The sequence below is a fragment of the Phaethon lepturus genome, unplaced genomic scaffold, assembly GCF_000687285.1.
Source record: "Phaethon lepturus isolate BGI_N335 unplaced genomic scaffold, ASM68728v1 scaffold15329, whole genome shotgun sequence".
NCBI lineage: Eukaryota > Metazoa > Chordata > Aves > Phaethontiformes > Phaethontidae > Phaethon > Phaethon lepturus.
Window position 1 is genome coordinate 17503 of NW_010561336.1, and position 27400 is coordinate 44902.

General features: G+C 43.8%; 1 protein-coding gene across 1 annotated transcript in view; it reads right to left on the reverse strand.

Moving 5' to 3' along the window:
* Window positions 1-27400, reverse strand: part of TRIM67 (tripartite motif containing 67) — a gene marked incomplete at its 5' end in the record, with an annotated part of 34600 nt that overhangs the window by 1152 nt on the left and 6048 nt on the right. The window contains 8 exons of the mRNA XM_010293983.1: window positions 461-623; window positions 6558-6861; window positions 7916-8054; window positions 10965-11110; window positions 17730-17889; window positions 20535-20645; window positions 21936-22058; window positions 27112-27207. Coding sequence (XP_010292285.1) covers window positions 461-623; window positions 6558-6861; window positions 7916-8054; window positions 10965-11110; window positions 17730-17889; window positions 20535-20645; window positions 21936-22058; window positions 27112-27207 — 1242 coding nt within the window. The remainder of the gene's footprint in view (window positions 1-460; window positions 624-6557; window positions 6862-7915; window positions 8055-10964; window positions 11111-17729; window positions 17890-20534; window positions 20646-21935; window positions 22059-27111; window positions 27208-27400) is intronic.

A 27400-nucleotide genomic window follows, 5' to 3' on the forward strand; every position in this document is an offset into this window, starting at 1 on the left:
GGTCTTCTCTGCTGCACTAATTCTCTGGCCCACGTTGTCTTTGTTCTCCTCACCACTGCGCTGCTCACATTTCTGTCTCTTGCCAATGTTAATAATCTCCAAATATAAGATCTAAGAGGAATTAGGATACTCCTGTTTTTTAGTCAAACTGGCAGAGGAAGCCTTAGCACTGCTGCTTTCCAAGTGGAGCATTGCAGCAAAATAAGTGTAGGAATTAGTGTGTGCAGGTACTTTTACTTGTTTTGACAGCATTACTCCTCACATCTGTGAGGCAAGGCAGAAAGTCAACTGCAGTTTTCCAAAAAGTGTTAGTAGCCGAGGTGTCAGTCTGAGAGGGAAGGAGCCCCTATCGATGCTGACTACCTACAGGTGATGTTATCAGCCGCAGCAGCAATGGCCAGTAGCGTACATTCTCCTTCAGATGAGAAGGGTAAGTGGGGCTGAACTGCAGAAGACTTACCTGAACGTTTCGATTGAGGCTCAATGCAGGCATGAAGACACCCTCGATGTTTTCAAATGCTGGAGGGCCTTGCTGCTGCCCATTTATGTAAAAGGTCAGGTTGTGCTTGTTCAGATCCAGGAGAACACCAACGGTGGCACCTTTAGCAACTCCTCCTTCAGTCCTAAGGTACAAAGGGACCACACTGTTGGCGAAGGCAGTGCTACACCACTGCTGCTCTCTCTAGGACAAGGTAGTCTTACTTAGCAAAGCCAAAGTGGAGCAGCAGGGTGAAATGATTATCCCCATGACATTTGGCAGTGACTGCTCCACACCTTTATCTGAAGCATATGTACCACACTCATGGGAGCTTAATGGGGCGATCCTAAAGAGGAATTAGGCCCATCTCTCCTCCAACTGCAATCTAAGAGCTGAAAATAGGGTCCAGAGCTAACAGGTCCCCTCAGCTGATGAGAGGCGGGGAGGTGAGCAGGTCAGGTCAGTATGGAGTGTGTGGGACAGGAGCCCTGGAGGCATGGCTCCTCAGAGCATCCTTGCTATGGTGAAGTGATGCACTGCAGGAAATAAAAAAGCAGAAAGCTGGCTTCCTAGGCGTTCATTTCTAATCGTTATGCCTGCTAACAGCTCGAGGCTCAGCCTTCCAGTTCAAGTACTGACCTTGGCATCCCCTAAGGGGACCCAACCTTCCAGAGACCAGGGAGCCGGGACACGTACAACAGATAGTGGTTTTGGGGAGGAAGGGAAGGTGGGTCTGGTTGGGGATAAGCGTAGCTCCCTGATGGTCAAGGTGCTCAGCTATAGCACTGGGAGCTGTTTCAAGTGTGTGGGCACGGTTATTAATACCAGTGATAATTGGTTGTGTCAGGAGCAGCTGCTGAGAGCTATGGTGGTATCAGAGCTTGCCAGGACAGACTCAGCCAGCCATTACACGCTTGAGCGATTTGACATTAATGCACTTTGATTTGGGGGTTAGTCAAACCCAGCATTACTTTAAAGAGCACTGAGCAAAAAAAATCTAGTAGATACGCAGATTGGCCACAGGCACTGCTACTCTGCTAATATCATGGGGGCTCTGCAATGGATTTACAGCCTGACACGATTTGTTCAGGGTAAATCAGATTTCAAATAATTTGCAGCAGGAAAGGAAGCAGCTGTCTTTTGTCCCACGCACTCCCCTCAGGCACATAACATTCACAAGATTAATGCAATTTTAACATAAAATTTATAACAATAGGTAGGCAAAACATCAAAAAAAGGGGGGATGTCAAAATATGATTAGGAAGAACATAGTGCAGGGTGAGAAATTTTCATCTTGCCCACTAGGTGTCATAAACTGATTTCCTTTAGACTAAATGTGGCACATGGCATTTTCTCTGAAGGTAAAGGGAGTTTTATCTGTGGCATAATAGTATAGAATGCTATCCTGACTTCTCCATTTAAAGCTCTTCAAACAATAATAGTATAGCTGAGAATCACGAATTGGCTCCGAGATGTGTTAGATTTCAAACTTTACCATTCTCAGGTTTCTTTTATTTGCTTTCTGGACCTATAAAAATTAACAGGTTTCTCTTTGAGCTCTTCTCCAAACCATAAAGTAAATTATTTTCCAACAAAAGTTAAGATGCTTACCTATCTTCGGTATCTCAATATCTAGACTGTTTTTATGGAAAGCACTGAATTGTAAATCTTGTGATGAGATTGTGGGAAGCAACAGTACTATGATCTAGAGCTATTTACAAATAGATTACATTATTTTTTTCTCTGTTTAGGAACAGCTTTGATTGTAGGGCACTACATTTTATATCCCGCAGTGTTTTAAAATAGATTTTATGACATCCTTCTAAATGACATTGATTCTCTTAGGGAAACAGAAACAGCAGCCTTTGCCTTTTTGAGATTACTATGCTCCTTCCTATGTGATAAGCTAATTCGCTTCTTGCGGGCTAATTATCTGTGTGCCGCACAGTGACACCGAGTGACTCCTCTGCAGCCCCGGGGATGGCCCCGCGGAAGAGGAGACGCGCTGCCTGCAGAGCCCAGCCGAGGCGAGTGCAGGACCCAGCTGAGGCCCCTCCAGGAGGCAGAGGGGCCCGGGGGCAGAGCAGGGGGTTGGGGACCCTCTCCCTTCCTTGCTGACACAAGTCTTGCAGGACTTCAGCAGGTAGATTGCCCCGTTCCTCGTCCGCCACCTCCCCACGGTGAGCAACCAGCTCCGGCAGGACGCAGCCAGGGCGAGGGCAAGCAGGGGCACTTGGCCGTGCTGCTGCCAGGGAGGCTGGACTTCTTCTGAGGCTGAACAGCGGCTCTTCCCGAGCATCCCACGATTCCCCTGGGAACAGTACTTGGAGGACTCCAGCGCTTTTTGGACTACTGTCACGGCCACTTCCTTTAGGAGGAGAGGTGGGAGAGTCAAAGTTTCATGAGCAAACGTATGCAAATAATTTCCTCGCTCTTATGTACATCATTTAGACAGTATTACGGCATCATTTTTCTAATAAATGCCTTAGTTGCACTAAAAGAAGCCTGCTAACTCAAGAGATACTCAAACTGATGCTCCTCTCACCTGGTACCCCTCTGTGGCAGCATGTAGAACAGCTGCTGCTTTACTGTAATGCATTTTTTAAACTACTTAATGACAGTTATACCATAGGCCCCTAGTAATCTGCAGACCATATAAAAGAAAAATACAACTGTTTGTTACAATACTTCTTCAACGAATACTTAGCATTCATTAAATGATAATGCAGTTTTGAAGACAGGCACCACTCTCTCATTATTTCAAGCAAATCCTACTTCTCACACCTCTTTTCTCACAGTCCTGCACATTTTTGTTTCTATGTGCAACGATAAGTCCTGAGTGTGGATGTGCTGTGTGGAAGCCTCAAGGTCAGACTACAGAGAGGGGAATCTGGCTGCCATGAAAAATGCCATTGCCTGTGGCAGTGGAGGCTGTTATTCTAAGATGCTTTCAGCAGCAGCTTGGACAACGTGCAGAATAGGACTGCATGGACCGGCTTGAGGAATTAAGAACAGTAATACGTTTCACTATTACTGAAAAATTAAAGCGTAACAATTTATGAACACTTTAATAAACTGAAGAATTAATTTAACTCTCTGTTAACAGTATTTTAATCATAAGCTTTACAGTAACTTAAGAACCTTACCATGTCTATTGTCAAGGACAGTATTTTTCAGTCAATTATAACACTTTTGTGTAATGAAAACCTGGTCTTGGGATCTCTGAAGTCGCTGAATAGACTCTCCTGATCGCAGGGGTTTTTAAGTCTACGCTCCGAATTTTCCAGATTTTGACTTCCCACTGTCTTTCAGTATAAAACTTTCCAGTGTGATTTCCGTCTCTTTCTTTTTCTAGCCGTGTAGCAGCTCGCGTACTGCCTATAGCACCAGGTACTCCTGCTCTTGGGAACTTTGCCAAGGCGCGGATCTATTGCACTGAATGCCACTGCCTCTTAGCAACGGGCATACAACATCTCTGGTGTGAACTGATCATTTCCGGGAACAACGAGGCTGAAAGGTGCCTCACAACGCTCTATCCCTGCCCTAAAGTGTTTTCTTAACCAGTTTGCTCAACCTGTTCTCAAAGGTTTCCTCTGCTTTTGATAGCATTAGAGTCTTCTGTTCATGGCTTTTCCAGCATTATGGAAGTCATGCTAGTTTTTAAGGATGTAGACAGGTCCAATTTTGCACGCTGTGAGTGAAAGAAACAGGAAAGTAGTCTAAACGTGACAGGCCCCATGAATAAGCCTTTCAAGCACCACCTCAACTTACCCTTGAAGCTAGTAATTTATTTATTGCCCTAATTTATTCTCATGAAGATTAGGAAGCATGAAACGATTACTAAGATGTAACCTCCATCACAATAACATCCGAGAGGCTAAAAGCTGACAATAAATTTCCTTTGGACTATGACACTGTGCTGTCAGGCACTTGTCTCCAGTGGGGAAAAACAACTAGGCGGCAATAACTGTTTCCACAAGACTATTACAGCTAATGAGTTAAAAAACTGACCTACTTGACTGTCACGGTTAAAAATATAAAGCCTAGACCTAATTTCATTGAAGCGCATGTGATTTTGTAAGACTACATGCCCTTTACAAGTGTACTTCACTTGAACAGATATTCCATGGGTCTACCCATGCCTTGGATGTGCCTGCAAAGCCTTTGTGTTTTATCTAATAAAAACTGGGAAACTATCATCAACAGAAAGCACTTTGTTCTCCTGTTTAAGCAGGATGATTGGAAATCCAAAATGTTTCCATTGTTTGTGCTTCCCAGAAAAAAAGCTTTTGCTTAGCTCGTGTGCTGCTTGCTGGGACGAGCATGCCGAGGACCAAATCCATAAAATAGGTTTCTGGGACAGTAGTACGCACAATGGTTGCCAGCTTTTTTCCAGAAAACATAAGCTGTTTCCCAGAGCATTAAAATTAATACAGCTTAACATTACTTCCACCCTAAATCGAATCAAGATGTTAAAGGGACAGAGAACTTTTTGATATATTTATTATACTGATGTTATTTTACTCTGCGTTGTCTTAGGACATGATCTAAGGTCTTTGGAGCCACGGAAAATATTCCAATTGACTTCAGATAGCTTTTGATCCAGCTACAAAGTTCTTCCACCTGTCTGTAATGAACTGCAAAATCAAACCGTGTTTCAACAAAAATTCCCAGCAATTGCAGTATACTTACTTAAAATACAAGTATGCTTTAGAGTATAAATTACTGTTCAATGGGAGACATTACAACCAGCTTTAGGATACAGTGCATGTTGGCATGAACTCATCTCTTTGAGGAGATAATACCTGTATTTGAGCATTTTAAAAATCCCTGCAAGCCTTTCTTTTAATCATTCAGTATAACAGAAACAACACCTCAGCTAGTGAGTGTGGAAGACCTGCTGCGAGAGTCAACAGAAAACTAAGTCAAAATCGATTCCTGCTCTGCCACAGACCTTCTGCATATCCTTGGTCAGTCACTTTATTTGTACATCAGTCTCTCATCGTGATAGAATAGGTACACAAAGACACCATTTTCCAAAATAAGCAAGGGACTTAGGATCCTGAATCACACTCACCAGCAGAGACCTGGTCTCAGCTCCCGCAGTACCCATCTGACCTTCAGCTAGGGCTGACCCTCTCATGGGACACGGAGGAAAAGCAGTGCAGTTCTGCTCTGGTGATGCCCCAGCGAGCTTCAGCAAAGTTGACCTTGTCTCCCCTATACAGTCCAGCATCACATCGAGGAAACAGGCAGCACTAGGCAGAGGTAACTTATGAGCACTGAAAGCCATGCAACCGTGTCAGCACAACACTGGGTCTATGGTGATACACGTTGTCTCTGTGTGATCCATCCCTGGAGGTAGCTTCCGTTAGAACATGTCTCCCCACCACTCTCTTGCATAGAGCACACTGAACCTCTGAGTGGTGGGAGAAAGAGGGATTCGGTAATGACGGCTTAGGGACATTCTGAAATCCTCCTTTGTGTAAGTTGGTACTAGTTGAGACACTTTTCAACGCTCTTCAGTACAACAACTCAGTTGGACAGAAGCTGTCACTTAGCCTTCACTGCCAAACAGTCCTTTGTGTCCAGATCACTCTAGGTGTGACCTACAGCATTAACTTTAATCAGCTTTCAGGACTTTCAGGACTAGCATTTTGGACAGGTTATCACCAGTGCTTTGTGTAATTATTGTGCAACCCTGCAGCCAAGATTCCTCCTAAGGAAGAGGATCAATCACCTTTCTCCCTGCGCTCCTCCAGCAATGAGAGAGAAATCCTGCATCCCGGTGTGCTGTGCTACCGTCTGCTGATGCCATGGGTGGGATGTGCAGTAACAGGCTTAAATTAAAGCAAGGGGCATTTAGGCTAGATCTCAGGAAAAAAACTACTAACAGTGAGGATAACAAACACCAACACAGATTGCTAAGGTGCAATTGCTGTCACCGGTGATTTTTAAGAAGGAATAAAATAACTACATTTAGCAGGCAGATGGACTAGATGGCTTGCTGAGACCCCTTCTTCTGACGGAAAGCAGAAAAAACAATCAGTAATGAGAAAAGCATGCAAGTGGTGCTTACCGGTTGGTGTGAGAATTGCAATGCATGAACCAGCTACGGTTGTTGTCAACATACATGGCCCATGCCTTGTCGTCCTTGCCTAGCATCATGTCCTTGACAACGTTAATCCTGGCAATACCGAAGGCTGGGTCCGGATGGTTGTCATACCGGTCCACGTGCAGTTCCCAGTAATGCACGCCCTTGGAGAAGGCTGCTGTGCCAAGAACAACCCGGTCATCGTAGCTGTTGCAGGTAGCAGTCTGGTTGTCATTCGACAGCACTATGTCTCTGTGAGCTGAGGAGGGGTCGAAGGTGAACCATGCCACTGTGGAAGGGGAAAAGGAAAGCCAGGATTATGGCAGAATGGGCTGTGTTCAAGTATCATCTGCTTTACTTCAATCAGGAGAATGAGATTCTGCCTTTCCAAAGAACCCACTGCACTTTCAGGTAACAAAGACAATCTTTCCTTGTTTCTGTAGGCAGCTACACAAGATTGCTTTGAGCCGGTACCCTGCTGGTTTTCAGCTCAGAAGCACCTTATACTATCTGTGCCTCTTCCTCTGCATGTAAGCTGCTAAGGACAGTGACTTTCTGTTCTCACACAGTAACAAGAAAGTCTTTGAGGAGTCAAAGGCTTCTCCATGATATGGAAAGTGCTCACATAGGTGAATTGGTTCAGGATTGCTTTTAATGGGAATGGAGTTCCACTGTGTCCGTGGTGGTCAGGGCTGACTTCACTAGTTTACCAAAGGGGGGGAAAAAAAGGCAAAAAAAAAAAAACCAACCAGAAAAAGCTCTTAAAGTATAAATATTTTATACTGGCCTATTTTGGCAACACAGCATAAAAGTAGAAGTGATAATAGCATGCACTTCTTGATTCATTACAATATCATTAACGAAGATGAACTTCTTGTAATGCTCGTATGGATGTCAAGTATAATTACAGAGGAACAAGCATGAATTCCCATCTCTGCATTATCAAACCTTGCTGTGAAATAGAAGTAGTAGTGAAGAAAAAGGCAAATTCCAAAGATATATGGAGAAGTGGAGACAGAGTGGCACAAAAATATCCCATGTGTTGCATAACTGCACATGTATGCTAAAACAACTAAGAATCTTCGTTAGACCCCAGACTTCTACAGCCAAGTAAAATTGCATGATTTCAAACCTGAAGTGTTACTGATCCCAGAAAATCCCCAAAAGTGCTAGGAGGAGAGCTCAGTCCCTGTGCACACTCAGTCCCTGGCCTCTCCGCTCAGGTGGTCCAAAATCTCCATGCCAGCAAGTGCCAAAAATATTAGCGGGTATAAAGGGATGGAAGTGTCCTGCCACTGAGATCTGCAGCTTTTCACTTAGGAGCTGGCAAAAACCCAACTCACCATCCGATGTCTGTAAAATAACTGTCTTGCTGTAAGGACCAACTCCTGATGAGTTGAAAGCTTTGACTCTTGCATTATAGGTACTGTTGAAATGAAGGCCATCGATGGTGCAGAGAGTCTCCTTGCCAACATATACTTCCTAAACATTCAAAAAAAAAAAAAAAGGAGAGAAAGGGGGACATACTTTAACTGTTTCTCTGTGCCTTGTGAGCACATGTTAAGGTTTCTAAATATAAGCCACAAGTGAACAGCTTCTCATTGCTTCCCAGGATGTAGAAGTTATGCTGTTTAACACAGCCAGCCACAGCAGTGGAGACATCAAGGATGGTTAGCAGTGGAGACACTAAGGTGAAGATGAAGCTGGAAGAGTACAGCAATAAAGAAAGATCTTAATTTTTATCATCTTTTCCTAAACATCTACTCCAAAACACTGTTTCGGATAGTAGTTCCAGAGTCTGACCCACAGTGGCTGTTCTTATATTTATGTAAGGCCAAAAAAGGAGGGTGTGGAAGAATAAAAAACCAGCAAGTAAGCACAGTTCTATTCTGTTGGAAAGGTTGTCTTTTGCCCATGTTAAAATATAGTTTTGAAACCTGCAAACACAAAGCCAGAAGAAACTGATCTCCTAAAGACTAGGATCACATGCATCACGTGATGAAACAGCAACTAGACAACAGAGACATCATAAAATTCTTCAAAGATTTATTAAACAGCAAGCACTTGTGTAATGTGAAATATTTCAGGAAGAGGAACATCTAGGCAGACTAATGAAGACGATCAGTCAGGTTATACAGTCTATGATGAACTGAAAGGAGCCTAGAAACCTCATGTCTGTTGGAAAACTGAACAGAAAATGATGGAAAAGGAAAAAACCCTGTCTCGGCAGCAGGTTGAAAGCCACAATTCCTTTCCACCTCCCATTTCTTCAATTCTGTGAAATCCAAAAGGCCCTAAAGAGTCTAAGTCTGAGATTAAGTAGGCCACTCAGACCCCAATTCAGTTAAGACACTGAAGTATATGCCTAAGTGTAGTCCTGTTGTTTAAGGCTCTTTGATATGAACCTAAAGTGAATTAAGTATCTGACGAATAAGAAAGGGATTACTTAAGTTTACAGTGGGCAATGTGTTTGTCGACTTTGCTACCATGGCGACTGCTACAAATAACAAAATCTCTTGAGTCCTGAGTTAGCTGATGATCTTTCATGGAGAGAAAGAAGAGTTTTAATAGAATAACTTGATTTATCTCCATGTTATATCATATGCTGCCTGTGCAAAAAGTTGTGTTTGTAGAACAACTCTCACATTTTCTAATCCGTTTCATATTTTTACCACTGTTCACTGCTTGTGTTTATCCAGATTGATGCTCTCTGCTACGATGGGAGACAAAAACCATTCTTTAAATCCACCCATCGAATACTGATAAAGTGCAGCCAGTGTCATTGCCTTCAGATATATAATCCTTCATGAAAAGGGTCAGCAAACTCTGCTTGAAATAGCATTGCTGAGAAGCCTGCAGTTTATCATTCAATGGGTAAAACTGAGGGTGTTTCTACCACAGGAAGCAAAGCATTCCCCTGAGAAGTTGTCACCCTAGATTTTTAAGGCTTGTGTCTTTTTCAGTCCAAAATCCTGACGTGGCAGTGCTGGCAGTCCTAAAACCTTTGCCAGTTACAAAACCCCAAACACAAATGGGCTTTGATACACACCAACCTGAAAAGTTGTTTACTCACAAGTATTTATTTAGATGCGGATAGCCCTTGAAAAGGTTTATCCAAGACACTGGACTTCATAACACTTTGTTCCTAACTCTTCATTCATCACACACCGATAAATAACACGCTTACCTACTAATATTAACTACATCTGCAGCTCCCAGCAGCCGTTCACAAAGATACCTTTTTCACTCTTTCAGAAATGGAGCCCAGCCTCTTCAAACCCATGTGAAATGATATTTGGACCAAGGAACTGAGGAGACCTTCCAGAAACGCAGTGCCCTCTTCAAAATGTCCTGCCGATATCGCTTGTCTCTTCTCACGAGGGGCATCCAGATCAGGTGCCTTCGCTGGCTATGGGTGTAGCGGTTTGGCACAGGAAGGCAGCTCCTTAGGTGGACGCGTGCCAGGCCATTTCTGAGCTTGAGAAACTTTTAGCCAGTTTGCAGCTCCTGAAGAAATGCCACCACATATTTTTGGCAAAATTTCCCTCTTGTGAAGAGAGCAGCTGCACTCCACAACGCTCTGCAGATGCTTTCAAGGCACTAGCTCCTAGGGAATGCACGAGGGCAGCCCGGTCCTGGGGCAACAGGCGCATGAAGCGTGCCTGAGGAGGAAGGGCCGCAGCTTCCAGCAGGACACGGCTGGCAGAAAGCTGGCTGAATTGTTTCTGTAGTTTGTTTATCAGGATGTGGCAAGAAGGGATGGGAGCCTATATGTACCTTGCACCTGCAGCCAAGAGCAAGCATTTGTTGGCATCACCCTGAGGGTCTGGAAGGAGAGCCCTCGGGATGTCTTCCCGTACTTACCGACCCCGTGGCAGCGTCTCTGCGGAAAGTTTCCACTAGCCTGGTCTCATCCAACTCCCAGAGAAAAGATTTAGAAATCCCATCTTTTTATGCAGGATCCCATTTTTACTCAGAAAACCAGGAAAAACTGAGTTGCATTTCAGGACCAAGGATCTCAGCTGTTGAAACGGGCTGCTATGGACAGATGAGAGTAGGGGCTTGAAGGAAATTTCTGTTTTGTGGAATGAACCACTTTCAGCTCCTGTAGGCTAGTATGGGATTTTCTGCTCTGGTACACTGCAGGGGGACCTCAAGGCCCTCTTTGCCAGACCCCTGAGAAAAACCTCAACCAAACTTCCTACCCAAGCTGGGGGTCCTTCTAATAAGCAGCATTTGTACCACTTTCTACATCCATGTGATGGAAGCAGGGATGTTTTGACAACCCATATCTTCCCTACCCCCTCTCCCCACCCTCGACAGACACAAATCCATATCCTGAGGAGACTCACATACAAAGAAACACAAATAAATGCTGAATGAAATTCTCACTCGGAATTGGCCACCATCTCCATCATCAAGTTCCAAGATATAACCCTCCACCGGGTTGTGGCTCAAAGGTGGCATCCTCCAGGCCAATGTCACACTGTTGTTTCTGGTGCAGCACTTCTCCAGCTGCAGTAATGGGACGGGTGGCACTGTAACAGGAACTGGGTACAGATTAGTGCAACTCTGCCCTACCCCGTTAGTCTGTGCCGCAAGCAGCGTGACGACTGCTCACCTCCACCCCCTCACAGGGGAGTCCATATTCATTAGGAAGAGGGTCCGTTCCCTTCCTTGAAACAAATTGCAGTAAAAACGATATAACAAAATACCATTACTTGGTTAGACAAATAATTTGGCTGAAATACATCAACAGAAATGTATCTGGGTATGCTTCTGGTGCCTCCTAAGAACTACAGTCTGGGGACCTCATGTCTGGTTTCCTTCCCAGGAAGGAAAGAAAAACTGGAAGAGGTTTTTCTCATGTTAGAGCACCTTGCCTCTGCTGTCCCCAAAAGGAGAGAGGGAGCAGCAGTGGCAAGGGGTGTCTCAGGCCATGGGGAGGCATGGGAGATGCATTTCATTAACGAAGAACTGGGTTATTAACGAGCAGAGCAGCCACTCCTCCCAGCAGGCCAGCGAGATAGAGCCTGAACTCCACTGACAGCAAGGAAACAATTCTTCACAATATTTTTTTTTTTAATAAATCTAATCTAACACCCCCCCGCCCCATTTTTAATCAAAACCACCTTGCATATGTTGTCTTTATGGCAGCCATACTTAAAAGAAACTGTTGAAGCAAACTGCTCCATTTGCAAATTTTATCTAAATCCCTTGGTTCAGGTAGCAAAAGGAACTTCTGCACCACAGGAGACTGCTTGTGGCTCGCTCCTCTCAGAAATTACAGGTGCAAAGTTATCATCTACGAACATGCCTTTTTAGTGACTCGCTCAGGAGAAACACCAAGAGACTGTTGACCAGACCAGCATCTTAAAACAGAGTAAAATGCCATGCCTCTGTAGGAAAGAGGCCTCCACCACAGCTTCTCTGCTAAACACAATTAAACTCTCACCGTTCACTCTTTACTGGAAACTATAAAGTTAAAATTTGGTCTTCTAGAGAGATCTGGCGTCTATCTTACGTGCTGTTGAAATCACACGGGTTAAGTGGGATGTAAGTGATGCATAGACCCTGCCTGGTCTTCTGCCCAAGGCTGAATTTCACCGTTCAGGATCATTTCTGCACAGCTCAACTGTGTCTTACAAGGAGCTGGGCACTCTGAGCATTCATTGACTTAGCTCTTAACAATGTCAGCTTGCTCTTCTTTTATCTACTCCACTTTGAGTCTCTAGTTTATTTTCCTCCCTCTGTCTGCGTGAGAGCTAAGCCCTCGAGCTGTTCTTTTCGTCTTATTTTACCTCTCCAGATAAAAGAGGACTGTTCGCGTTTTGTGTGCCAAGCAGTCTGTGGGAAAATGGACGCTACTGTGTGATGGGGCTAAGGCTTCACCCCCACTTTGGAAGTGACATGAAAGTCAACATCACACTTGTGTTAAACAGTGCCGAAGCTACCGTGCCTTTCTGCTGCCAGTATCCATCACTGCAGTGAACGCGGATGGTTGGTAGCCCAGAAAAATCACCGTGGTCTGAAACAAAAGAGCTTTATAAATTAGCTCTTGAAGGTTTTTCTGTGAAAAGAGAAAAAAAAAAAAAAAGCCTTGTTCCTATTTCGTGATATCTAAGGATGATTCAGAGGGTGTCATAAATAAAAACCTGCTTGTTTTTTCACACAGAAAGTTCAGACTTTTCTCTAGGAGACAATGTGTCTGGCGAAGTAACAGAAATGTGACATTACAAGAGTCAAAAACCTGAAAATGAGCAATTTGGAGGTAATGGGATTTTTTAAGTAAATGAATCATTTTAAGTTTAGGGTTTTGTCTGTGTTTGTTAGCCTGTGTACTTCCAGTGATTGATGACCCTGGGAGAAGATAGGGCTGTATCAGCCATCCACACTCCTGCCACTTTAACCCTCTCAGGAGGCAATCGCTGGGTCCTCCCCACTTCTGAGAATTCCCCTGGCAAAACTGGATGAAAACGGAAATCCTGAAGTTCATGAAGTGCAAAATACACAACACCCCCTCACTTCTGAATAAACCACTAACCTCTCCAACGCCCTGCAAAAATCTCTTAGGAACACTGACAGAACACTTTCAGGGACTGTTCATGTAATGCACAATGCTGAAAAAAAAGCAGAATTTTTGGGGGAGAGTGTTTTACAAGTCCCTCTTAATTATGGAAACAGGAATGCCATCTAGGGTTAGAATATGTTTTCATATGGTAAAGTGCTATTGTTACCACTTCCCAGGGGCAGGGTGAATTTTGGCCGTATGTGAGAGACACACATACTCTGGGGAAGTGCCTGGGCTTCTTTACTGTGTCACTGGACATTTAAGTTTTTGTGAGCAACCCTTAAAAGCCTCCTGCTCCCTTTGGGCCAGCTTGTGGCCTGAACTGCACAGCGCACTGTAGCTGAAGGAGAGGTAAGAAGCTCCCACCAAGCAGCTGTGCAGGTTTCCTGGATGATGCTGGCTGCATCTGCCCTCCTGCCTCCTCCCCTGCAGGTGGATGGGCAGAGATTTGCCTTGATCTCAGATCTGGGAGGAGAAAAGCTGAACACTTGTAAAAGTCATAGGAAAGTACGAAGCCAGTTGAATAATTGGGACACTGGGATATACTTCATAGTGAAGAGCAATGGGACAGGACTAAGAAAAGAAAAATAGGCTAAGCGTCAGAAAAAGAAGAAGAATCACATGTTAAATTACAGTGCTGTCCCACTTGTTCAACTTAAAGTCCTCCAGAGAGTTTTTGAAGGAAAAGATTAAAAATACAAAGGGAGATACGATACTGCCTTGGCACAGCAAGACCCATTAATGAGTCCGAATGATGTCCTGTTATTTTAAAAGTGCTTCACGCAGGCCACATTTAGCTAAAAAATGTGATACTGATGTCTGGTGTCAATTCAGCAGTTTCAAAAACACATTGCTCAATGTATCTCATAGCTGATCTCCTCTCAGGGTAGACTAGGGCTGCTCTAAGATGTTGTCTGCTATTTGTCCTCTTGACAAGCAAGTTGTGCAATGATGCTCTCCACCTCCCCAGGTTAATTTTTAAAGGACTACATGCAGTGAAAGAATGGGACCCTCAGAAACATGAAAACTTTGACCTCCTCCAAAACTGCATTAGGGCCCTGTAACAGCCTGAGCCACTGCTGTAGCAGTGTAGCAGTGTTATCGAGAGAGAAGGAAAGACCACAGGCAAAGACCTGGGTCCATGACGCAGAGCAGACAGAACCAGGGATAAAGGCTATGATGAAACGGTTACTCTCTCATTATCAGAGCTGTGCAGCTCACGGCTGGAGAAGCAGAGAAGGTTTGTGGCAGGAGATGTGTCTGGGGAACCTTCATGGACTGGTTTGCAGAAGAGGGAAGGAGTCACTCCTGACAAGGAGAAGCGGCACATGAGTGAGTATTCAGAGGTGGTACAGAAAAATAGAGAGTAGCTGTATTTTTTCCTATTTTATACCTAGTCTCTGTTTTACAACAAATCAAGATTGCATGACACTTCCAGCTGTTTGAACAAAACAAACCTGGAACATATATTTGCCTGTGCCCATAGCTTGAACCGAGGAACTGTGATGTACACATTGAGCCAGTCATCAAAAAGAACAGGAATGTTGTGCCTAGGCACTCAGAAAAAGCAACAGAGAGAAGAAAACATGGACAGAGGAAAGAGATTCGGAAAAGCTCAAAATGCCAGCAATTATTAGAGCTGTCCGTGTGTCTCAGCAGGTCAGCTAGCCTGGGGAGCACGGGAGTCTTGCCAAAGGGCTAACAGTGAGACCCTTTGGTCAACATGACTGCTTAAGCATTACTTCTGCACCTATCACATTTCTGCACATTTAATTTGTTACCAAATTGCTTTTTCTTTCTGTACAAAGAAAAAACACCCCTTGATCTTTATTTACTGAGATGAGCTTTAGATATAGGCTTATAGGGAGTCCACCAGTAAGGTACATGAACAAGTCATCAAAGCAAATGTAATGTGATTTGTTCTCATTTTCATTCTTCTTTGTCTAACACAGTGAATCAATGTTTACTTACAAGCATGCTTTCACTCTAAATGACCCATGCAAGCTCACTGAGGTTGAATGAGGCCAGAGTTTGAAAAAAAAAGTAGAAATTCAGTCATGCACTAAGCATTGATAACAATAGCACAGACCTTACATTGCAAAGCTGTTGGAACAAAACAACGTGCAGTTGGAAAAGCCATGCTGGCCCTATTCTTCTAGGTTTCCCCAAAACTCCCTTTACAGATTGTCTCTGATGCCTTCAATGCATCTACTCTTGTCAGATCAACCAGTATAGGGACTTAATAACACTCCCCTCAACACCAACATTTGGCAAAGATTAATGACTTGGTGGTGGGTGGGGTAGGTAGGATTGGAGAAAGAGGAGCACATGTGAATAGACACATAGATTTTTCTTTGTGGAATTGGAGGCTCAGAAATATGCAAGTCCTGACAGTGATAAAGAACAAAATATTGCCCTGCAACACCAGCTTCTCGTCACAGTCAACAAAGTCATGTTCCCAGTAAGTCTGAGTTCTTGCTGCTGAAACGCTGAGTTGCTTACTCTGTGGTACCTGTATTTCTAGATGGAAGACTACCATGCATGAGAAGATAATGCAGAGCTGGTTGAGGTCATAGAGGTAAAATTTCAGAAAAAAAAAAGCCAAAGTGTCAGGCTGAGCAGTTCAAATGCAAATAGGTACGCTGTCATAAACTTAAAAATATAAATACACCTCTATATACTAAACAATACTCAATACCTGTGAATGTTAGCTTAGGACTAGTCAGGGGCTTGTTCTGCTTGGGCACACAGAGGCGCGAGGGGGGATAATGCCATCCCTTATGCACCTTCAGGAATGCTGGCCATGTTAACGCCATTTCCACTGCTCTTTGCATGGTGTGTACATGGTCACGCCAGTTGTGCTGACCAACCTGATGGGACATGCAACAGGTAGTCCCTGGTCACAGCCAAGACAGCTCAAGGGAAAGCCTTTCCTGAGGGCTAACTGTTCAGGTGCCTCTGGAGAGCAAAGCCCGAGGGTGTTCATAAGCTCTGCAGAGGTTTGGGCAGAAGCAATCCATCCTGTCCTCTTCTCTGCTCCTCAGACCATGTCTAGCTTAATACCAGTGCTTCACTGCGATCGTATGATAAATGAGAGCGCAGCAGACAGCACTGTCTTTCATAAAGCTCTAGTGAATCTGGCTCAATTAGTCTCATAAGTCTTCAAGCTTAAAGTCAGATGAATGTCCAAAAACCAAATACCTAAGCTGCTCTCACCTCAAGTGACCTGTGGTTAATCATCAATCTAAGTGGATAGTTTAACTAAATTCTTTTTATGTTTGGAAAGGAGAGTGGTGGAAGATTAGTATTAAATATATTTAACAATAAATATGGCCAGCATTAAAAATAAACTGATTTAAAAAGACAAGCGCAGGCAGTGTTTGGAGAAGGTTTATCAGTGATACTTTTTCTCTCTTGACTCTGCTTTCCTGGCTGTCAACATTTCAAAGAAGCAGCTCACAGGTCTTTTTTGAGTAACTTTAACACAGCCCATTTATGCCAAGATGCAAACCATTCTTGGTGAGCTGACTTTGGCCTTTAATTGTTTATCCACTATTTCTCCACATATTTCTCTGTTACATTATCCACCCTAGTTATCCACTTCATCCTGGGTCTCTTATGTTCAGAATTAGGCCCAGAGAGAACAGATAAACTGAGCAGAGACCTTTATGCCTGCTTGCAGTCAAAAAAAAGCACATCCGGCATCATGACATGATTATCCTTAACTCATTCATCGACTTCTGGCAGCCTCCACCCTCTCACCCACATGTATAATTAAGGCTTGAATCACCACTGAAGGAAGCCAATGGCATCGTTCCCAGGGACCACAATGGCCTTCAAATCTAGCCAGTCTATGGATCTGTCTAATTCCGATGCAGTTCTCATCCTGCTCCATATACACCAACCTCATTACAAGCGCATGATGTTTATATTTTTTTGCCAATGGCATCTACTGTTCATTAGCTTCTGCTTTTAAATACTTTTTTTAACCTCTTTTCCCTTTAGTGTGTTCCTCAGAATCATTCAGATACCTGGAATCAAGGAAGGGTATAGCCATGGAGCTACTTTCCCCTTGTGAACCTCTGCCTCAGGTTATTTTTTTTTTAAGCTGGGCACTGTTTGCAGCACAGTCCCCATATATTAGTCAAAGCTGTTTTTTTTTTTCCCCTATTCAAGCACATGTGTGTAGGGGGGAATATTTCTTTACTATTTCAGCTGTTTCTGACAAGATAGGGGTAATTGGTATTTTGAATTAACCATGTTAAATTTAGGAATGCTGTAAAACATTATGCAGTTAATGACTTTTAATATCTTCAAAGCTGATAGACAGCCCTACTCTGAAGAAGGTATCTTTTCAAATCTTTAACTGCACCTAGTATCTCTGCCTGAGCTTGTTCAGATCACTGCATGTGAGGTAAGCACACCTTTCCAGGAAACACTCAGTAATCTGAATTTGCTTGAAAACCTTTTAAAACTATCCAGCAATTTTAAAACATTCCTCTTTCCTCCCTCTGTGCCCCCATCCCTCCCAGCACTGTTTCAACACACGCACAAAAAGCAGAGAAAAGAAAATCATAAAAGCTCACCCCTACATTTCATCTGAATAAAATCCAACTGGTGAATTGACTGCAGTAAAGGTTCACTATCCAGAGTCAAGTCAAACTCAGCAGACACTTTTGGCTCCAAGGCTCCTTTGACCCACTGTTCCTGAGATACCTGAACACGCTTGATTAAAGCATCCGAAATCTGAAAGAGAGCATCAGGCTTCTAATGAAATGGCAGATGCACACATTAAAAGTGACATAATGCCTGTGACATACAGCACAAAGAAAGCAGGACTATGACAGCACAACAGCTGAGATGGGATCTGGTTGTTTTGGGGTGAGGTCCATTTATGTTGCATCTTTTCATCTTGTCTTTTCGAAACAAATCTCATCTTAGGATAGGAAAGTAAAAATCACATTTATAAAGCCTGCTAAGATTATGTTATGTATCATGCCTCTGAATGCCACATATACTTTTGCACTCTGTTCTCTGACCTGCATAGTCTGGTTTTGCTCTCCTGTTTAAAAAGCAGTTGCACAAAGAGAGGCTCAAATGTTAGCGGGTCTCTCCATTCAGCAGAGATGATTCAGTGGATGAAAAATCAAATAGGAAGAAAAGTGTATTATTTCTCAGTGAGGGTGTCAGATAGATCTTTGAAGAATATGATGGATTTTCTATCATTACATCAAAACTGAATTTAATTTTTAAAGCTTTGCACTAGCTTAACCTGCAGACAATTAGGCCAAGTCAAACTAAGATGATGTCCAACCCCCTGCCATGAGCAGGGGCATCTTTAACTAGATCAGGTTGCTCAGAGCCCCGTCCAACATGACCTGGAATGTTTCCAGGGATGGGGCATCTATCACCTCTCCGGGCAACCTGTGCCAGCATTTCACCACCCTCATTGTGAAACATTTCTTCCTTAGACCTAGTCTAAATCTGCCCTCTTTTAGTTTAAAACCATGACCCCTTGTCCTATTGCAACAAGCCCTGCTAAAAAGTCTGTCTCCATCTTTCTTATAAGTTCCTTTTATGTACTGGAAGACTGCAAGAAGGTCTCCCCAGAGCCTTCTCTCCTCCAGGCTGAACAACCACAACTCTCTCAGCCTGGCCTCACAGGAGAGGTGTTCCACCCCTCTGATCATTTTTGTGGCCTCCTCTGGATCCGCTCCAACAGGTCCATGTCTTTCCTGTGCTGAGGGCTCCAGAGCTGGACACAGGACTCCAGGTGGGAGATCTCACAACAGACTCTTCTGGAAGTCAAGTCCTGGCTCTGTGGAAATAAATAAACTCAAGTGTCCTTGAGTTCAGTGAAGCCGCCATTTGGATATCTGGAGTCCCTGCCAGAGAGCTCCCTGTAAGTTACAGGGCACAGAATTTTCTTTTGGATAGGTTAGAGAGAGTTTTTCTTTATTGCAGGAGTTCAGATACCTTTTCTCATTACTGTTACTGGAAGACATTCCTACCTGAGCCCCTGCATCAACAGCTCCTAATCAGTCTGTGCAGTAAGTGGAGGAGCATCTCATAGCCTTCCTACAGCCTCAGAGTCACTTACTGGGATGCTGGATCCCTTGGCTGTGTTTCAATGTCCTGGCTGCAGAAGCAGTTGCTCTAAGTAATGCAGTGCCTCAGTGTTTGCTGGCTGCCTTGAAAGCATCATTAGATAAACCAGGAAAAGGTAAAAACAAAAGTAATTTTTTATTAAAGATGACTGCAAAGGTTACAGGAGAAGTAAGCTGAAACGAAAATGAAGCATGTACCTAGCTAGCATATAGATAAGACCTAAAGGTTTCGTTTGTCGTGCAGTATCCAACCAACAGGCTGCTAAAATCTGCGTAGTCTTGAGATTAATATATACCACAGATCTCCCACTCTTATTTGAGTCCAGACGTGACAGTAGCAATCAATCTGGAGTGCTAATAGGTTTAAGTTGGCTAATTCTCATCCTGTTTTTTAGGCACGCTGTGACAGCCCCCTGACACTCATGGACCCACGTGTGCAGCGTGCCCTGTTCAGCTGACAGCCACATGCAGATCATGTTGTTTGATGTGCCTTTCTTCTTAGGCAATTAATAAGGCAACAAAACTAATAGGGCAAAATAAAATAATTAATAAAAATAATAGAATTAATTAGGCAAAATAATTAATTGGATGATAGAACTGTTAATGTTTTATCTCATCGATAGACACTTTCACTACTTGCACCTAAGAAACAATATCCTGCAAATTAACACAATTTTTGGCTAGGCCATATTTTGCAAAGAGGGAGTACCTGGATCCTCCAGCTACAAGACAGGTCTTGTAGCTCTGTGAGGTGCAACAACCCCAGTGAAGCAAAGCTACACACAAGCCCTTAGGGCTGTACTTCCTCACAGGGGACGTGTTGGAAGAAGCCTTTCACATGGTAAAGAATAAAGAAAAGGGGAGAAGCAAAGGGGAGAAGCACTACTCTGCCGAGTCACAGATGGTTCCAAAGAGACCAGAGCGCTCTGTGAGGCCCTGTGTTGGGTTTCTCAGGTGAGAATAAAATAGAAGGTTATCATTAGCTGCATAGCATCTCTCTTTTGGCCCAGAAAGAAAGGCTGGCAAGAGGAAGAACGTCAGCAATTAGGGAAGTGGTGTGACCGCTAACTCCACACCTCGGTCAGAGTGTGGCTGTTTGAAGGCATCCCTTTGCTGGGATACTCGTGCAATCACCAGGCTCTCTGAGCTTTTAGACAGTACTAACAGGACTTAAGGTGAACCTGCCTTGCAGGTGGAACAAGCTAATTAGCAAAGCAGTCCATTTTTAGATTTAGTTTTAAATTAGTTTATTTTTTTCCCCCAGAACATCAGAAAGGAAAATACCTGTAAAAACCCAGAGGGATCATTTTCTTTGATAACTTCTAAGCAGTACTCCATAAGCCCTGTTGACTGGCGTAGCTTCAGTGTACAGTGATTTATCTGGTCCCAAACAACCTGGAAAACAAACATCAGTACAGTTCTTCTACAAACATCAGCTTACAGTGTAAGATTATTTCAGAAGAGACAACGAATGAAGAGTGTGTTAACGCTATGCTTAATTTAGCTGCCATATGGCCATTGCCGTATCTCCATCAGTTACACTCACTCGCTCTGTATTGTAAATACCGATAATTAGCTTGGCAAAATGTTGTGCACAGGGAATCTCAACTTTCAGAGCAGATTAATTGCTCAAAGATCAGGCTTGCTTAGGGCAGAAAAAGCACAGAACATGTTTCTGCATTTGCAGTATTCACATTTACAATCACACTTTCATTAAAATCTGAGCTTTTAAAAAATCCTTGACTTAAAAGGCAACTATTACAGAGGAAAACTGCAGGAGTGGTTTCTTGTAAATTATACTCTAACATTCTCTTCACAATCCACCATTGATCCTGCTCTGCTTAAGAACGCATTGCTAGGATTAAGAAATAAAAAAGCTGCATCTCATTTCTCCAGATTTTGGACTTGACTCTGCTGCCACATGGCTGTAGACCAGGCCTAATAGCACTGTGTTCAGTAGCACAACTGAGGTACAACAGCTTAACGGGAATGAACTGCAGGATTAGCTGTGCTGTTAGCAGTATGTCCTAAGTGTTGGTTCTCGTTAAGCACAGGGTTTTTTCAATACCAGTCTCAGGTAGATTCCTTATTCATTATTTGCAATGTTAGACATTTCACTTCAATTTTTCTTTCTGTCTTAGATACTGTTAATGTTACTGGTGCTATAATACCTCAAAATCACATATGCAGTTCAACATTTCAAGAAATGCGTCTATTTAAACATTTTGTGACTGCCACTTTGTTCAACCATTTATAGCTTTCTTCTCCCCACCCTGCTTTACTGCATTTCTTTACTATGTTTTGGGTAGCATATGGATTTCTGGAGGTGGCTTGCCTTGGCTTTCAAACCTTTGAAGAGACACGAAAATACCAACATTTTGCTTGGGCAGAAGGTCCCAGAATCCAAACCACGCACAGATTTCACTGATAAGCACCTCTCAAAAGACAGCCCCAAACCACCAGAAAAATAAAGACTGATGGCCTGAGTCAACTAACTGCTGAAGTATATGCTTCATTTTAAGTGTATAAGCACAGTTCCACTAAACTGCTGAACTGAAACCTGCTAAAGGAATTTAGTATCTGGTCACAAGGAATTTTCATGATGTAAAGGGCTGGGGACTTGACAAAATGCACAGTAATACCAGGTATCAGCAGCCGTGCTCAGCTGATGAGAGTTGTGCTCACCTTCAGCTTGTGCTCACGTTCCTTGGTCACCTTTGTGAGCAGTTTTGCCTTCTGTCGTGTTAACGCATCAACCAAGGCATCACACTGAGCGACAAGACAGGCTTCATAATCCAACCCGTTCTCCTAGAAGAAGGTGAGAGTCATACTCATGAAAGAAAGCATATTTTACAGCTTAAGCTATTGCTCATTCTTACCTGGTTTTCTATTCAGAAGATATTTCCTTTCAAGACCTTGGCATTTCTGTTGCCTTTCTGATTTCATTATAGCTGTACCAGTCATAGCTGCATGCTATAAAACGAAACAGTGAGATGCTATGCCACAAATGGGCTTATTTAAAACCTTGATTTACTGGCACTTTCTAGACAACAGATGTAGTACAACATAATGTAAAAGCTAAACCTAACACACACAGTGCATGTATATACATAAGAGGATTCTGCCCCATTCTGTTTTAATTATCCCACTGTAGCAACTTTAAAAGCACTGGCTCTATACTATGGCAATTAGAACAGAATTATGGACCAGAATCTGGTCTACAGGCTTATTACAAGGAAATTGATCAGGTACAAAGCCCTGAGATTTGGGTATTGCTTCAAGTACTTTTTAAAAAATATCTAGCACTTGGCAGTGGAGACATGTATTTCATTAGCTTTAAAAAAAAAAAAAAAAGGCAGTTTTTTATTCACATTGTGATAAAACTCTCTGCTAGGCAGAGGCCAGCGTCTGAGGTACACAACACTGAGCCTTGAGTAGGGCCTGGTTATCACTTAGTGTCACATAAACCCCTGTCCTATCAATGGGGAACTGAAACCCATGCAGTTTTAGAAATCTGAGTAGATGGTACTACAAGGTCCTGAGCTGCCCCTCCTTCCTGGGGATGGCTTTCTCGGTCCGTGGAACGGATGCTGTAGCACCCATTCCAAGGCAGGCTCTCCCTTGCTTTCTCTGCTCGTGAGACTAGAAGGAGAAAGCTTTCAAGCTCCTTTTTTGAGGAGGTGTTCAGTTGTCCTATCAGCTTTCCTGACAAATACCCAAATGAACAAAAAAAAAGCAGCATTCAATGTGAGAAGATTTTAAGGATGTGCTGAAGGAGAAGCATCTCTGTGGTAAGCCATCACATGCCCCGAACTCACTATTATCTCTTAGCTCTTTTGTTTGTTTTTCTCTTCTATTCTGTTCATTTGCTTTGTCTTCATTCTCTTGAGAGCAAAATTTTCAGCATCGCATTCCCCTCCCTCACTGCGATCCACGCACCCCCTTCTCCAGCTGGGGGATGCAGGGTCACTCTTCCCTGAGCGGCCCCCGCCGCAGTCCTACACCTGCCAGCAAGATGGGTGGGGGGAAAGACACCAGCCGGCTCAGTTACTGCTCACAGGTTTGCCTTAGACTCTTCCTGTTTGCATCTCTCCCTCCTCAGCTTATATATCGCACCCGACTCCCCCTTAAAGCCCGTTTCCATCCAGCTGCTCCTGAAGTAAGTGCCGATTTGTGTACAGAGCCCGAATCAGTCGACGGCTGTAGCGCATCACTTCTCTCCTCATCTTCCATTCATACATCAAACGGGGCGTTTGGCAATATGCCTCTTTCAAGTGAGAAAGGATGAAATTGTCACAGCAGATGGGAAAATGTGAAAATCAGATAATGACGGCAACAAGGAGGAGCAGGGAAGCAACAGGGGCAGTGAGGAACAGGCAGTTTCTAAAAAGAAGAGACCAAGAGATTTAAAAGTGACCTCAGGAAGGAGAAGGGAAGGAAAAAAGAGGGGAAAATGAGATCTGCAAAGCAAGGAAAAGAAAAGTAGATTATGAATTTGCAAACTGCCCCAGGCAAGATAAAAGCACAGCTCCTGGTAGCTCTGGCAAATTCGGAGAGCAGATAAAGAGTGCAGAAGGCTGTCTGGTCTGCCGTGCATTGAAACAGGATAATAAAATGTACATATTGCTCACTCCTTTGTGTAAACATACACTTTAAAGATATTTTTGCTGAGGGGTAAATGTCTGTATGTGTGTGCGGCAACCGTCATAAGACTTCTACTAGAAATAACCTGCTCTGAGATACATGGTTCTGGATATAAACCAACGCGCAAAGGCTACATCTATTCCTCCCCAAATAACAGTCCAAGAACTGTTTTTTTGGTCCACATGCCAAAAGGCACAGATCAGCTCATGACACATTCTGGTGGGTTGACCCTGGCTGGACACCAGGTGCCCACCAAAGCTGTCACTCCCCTCCTTCCATGGACAGGGGAGAGAAAGGATAACGAAAGGCTCGTGGATCGAGATAAGGACAGGGAGAGATCACTCACCAGTTACCATCATGGGCAAAACAGACTCAACTTGGGGAAATTAGTTTAATTTACTGTCAATCAAATCAGAGTAGGATAATGAGAAAAAACAAATCTTAAAAACACCTTCCCCCCCCCACTTCCTTTCTTCCCAGGCTTAACGTTACTCCCGAATCCTCTACCTCCTCCCCCTGAAACACACAGGGGGATGGGGAATGGGGGTTGTGGTCAGTTCATCACACGTCGTCTCTGCCACTCCTTCCTCCTCAGGGGGAGGATTCCTCACACTCTTCCCCTGCTCCAGCGTGGGGTCCCTCCCACAGGAGACAGTCCTCCACCAACTTCTCCAACCTGAGTCCTTCCCACAGGCTGCAGTTCTTCACAAACTGCTCCAGCCTGGGTCCCATCCATGTGGTGCCATCCTTCAGGAACAGACTGCTCCAGCGTGGGTCCTCCACGGGGTCACAAGTCCTCCCAGCCAACTTGCTCCAGCCTGGGCTCCTGTCTCCATGGGGCCACAGGTCCTGCCAGGAGCCTGCTCCAGCACAGGCCTCCCATGGGGTCACGGCCTCCTTTGGGCATCCACCTGCTCCGGTGCGGGGTCCTCCCTGGGCTGAAGAGGGACATTGGCTCCATCATGGACCTATCTCTGCTCCGGCGCCTGGAGCACCTCCTCCCCCTCCTTCTTCACTGACCTTGGTGTCTGCAGAGCTGTTCCTCTCACATACTCTCACTCCTCTTTTCAGCTTCAAAAATGCAGGTTTTTTCCCCTTCTTAGATATGTTATCCCAGAGGGGCTGCCATCATTGCTGCGGGGCTTGGCCTTGGCCAGCAGCGGCTCCATCTTGGAGCCAGCTGGCATCGGCTCTATCAGACACAGGGGAAGCTTCTAGTGGCTTCTCACAGAAGCCCCCCCTGCAGCTGCCCCCGCTACCAAAACCTTGCCACGCAAACCCAATATGGACATCTAAACCCTTTCCCCCCAAATAGCATTGGCTGTACCAAACTTGCCTACCAGGAATATTCCCTGGTACGTGCTATCGCCAAATGTTGCTTGAGCATCACCTGAGAACAGTGCATATTGTCACGGGAGAAAACCCTGCCAGGGAGCTCATGAAGGGTTAAAGTGTGTGGGTGATCATCTCAGAGCTGTGCCCCAGCCTTGTTTTACTGGAAAATACATATGCAGCTGATTAGTCCTGCTGTTTGGGTTTGCTGAAATTTGATGTCCTCACTCAGACTCATGCTGGAGACTGGCTCAACATGTGAAGGTCAGATTCAGCTTTGTGCCCAGACATGCCTAAACGTTAGAGGGTGATAGCTGGATGTAATTTCCTCTTCTGAGATGTCCTCTAGCATTTTAAGCAATGAACAGCATCAAAGAAATGGCTTGGTTTTCTGATCTAATTGTAGCAGCTCCCTTATGCAGAGCAATTTGGCAGTGATTTTATTGCAATGCATTAAAGGATTTTACAGCATAGTCATAAATAGTCGTAATAGGCTACCTTTAGGTTTCAGGAAGGAAAAATACATTTTTAATGGAGGTAGGTGACTCAAGAAAAGATTGGTCATTGACAGACTACTGTTTTGGATGGGTTACCCCATCCTAAAATAGCTGTTCATACCTATAGGAAGAATTGCTCTCTAGAGGTGCCTGTCCTCCTTGGACAATGAAAGAAGCCTAAATGACTAGGTTAGATGAGCTACCTAACTTTTAAATAGGTAAAGTCAGCTGAGAGAAACCTCACACTGTGTCAAAATAAAACATGGCATATGACAGGTGCCACTCAGTGGCTTCACACTGGTTTCTTTCCATTAGATGTGCTTTTTTTTACCAGTTTCTCAGTCTTGGTTTGTTCCCTTCCCCATGTGGCCGCAGAAGACTGTGAGGGTGGGTAGCTACGCTGCCCTGCGGCAGCCTGAGATCTCGGGCAGCACTTGGGGTACAAACTCATAGTCTGGAGTGTTAAGCGGGATTTTAATGATTAAATTCTAAACAAAATACTGATTTTTGAACTTCTGCTGTGGCTTTCTGTTAGTAACAGGAACAGGACTTGCTTGTTGATGCAAGATGAGCAAGCAGCAGAGTGGGTATATCACAGAGCAGATGATGTGTATCCCGTAGAACACCCACTGCCACAGAGCACTGCTGCTGCGAATAAGTGTCCCCTCCTTGGTGCTGTGAAGCTCAAACCACAGCAGCACATTTCCAGCCACACTCTGCAGGGTGAGAAGGACCTTGAGGATCATCAGACCTCCAGCACTGATGAGTCTGAATTTGGTTGAAAATGGGACTTGTTACATTTTGGGTTTGTGCCCTCACTTACTGCACTCACCATGAGCAGCCTTCTGACTATTAAAGCTGGGCAATTGTAGGCATGAAAATATCTCCTGCTTCAAGAAACGACGACATTAATTTAGCAGCATCTGTTTCGTCTTCTTTTTGTTGAATTCCTGCAAATACTCTAATAAACAGGTTGACTGGATTTTGTCCAGAAATGAGTACATTTTTAGAAAAGGTAAGATGAAAAATAAGTAGTAAATTCTGAATGTGTTCAAATGAGAACTTCTCCTAAATGCTGAATTCAAGCAATTGCAGTCAGGAAGGAGCCCAGAAGCATGACCGATGGATTCAATCAGATACTAATCAACACAGCTCAGATGTCCAGTATTGAGTATCAGCTACTTGCAATAAACAACAAACAATCTAGAAGCTAAGAGGGGCTTGCAGGCACTATTTGATGAGTAATTTTGCCTAGAAAATCCATTCAAGAAAGGTTAGATGATTCCGGGAAAGATGAGAACAGCACAGGAGACAAAGTCATCAAATAAATTATTCACTCAGTTCTATTGATTACTGTATTATCAAAACAGCTAATATTCTACAGTTACCTGAATCTGCTGCAATAAATTTTTCAGCTGAACCAAAAATTCTTTAGCTTCCTTTGCTTTATCTGAAACACCATTTAAAGCCTGAGACAGCTGCGCCTGCAAGAAAAAAAAAGGCGGGGGGGAAATTAGAGATAAAATGCAAATGTGTTTCTTACTAATCCTTGGTTTTGATGATTATAATGTGCTAAAAGGCTTACTTGCTGTTGCATGTATTCTTACATGCACAGAATGTTTGTGTTAGAAAAGAATAGCTTTTAATTGTAGTAAGATTTAATAAAGGTGAAATATG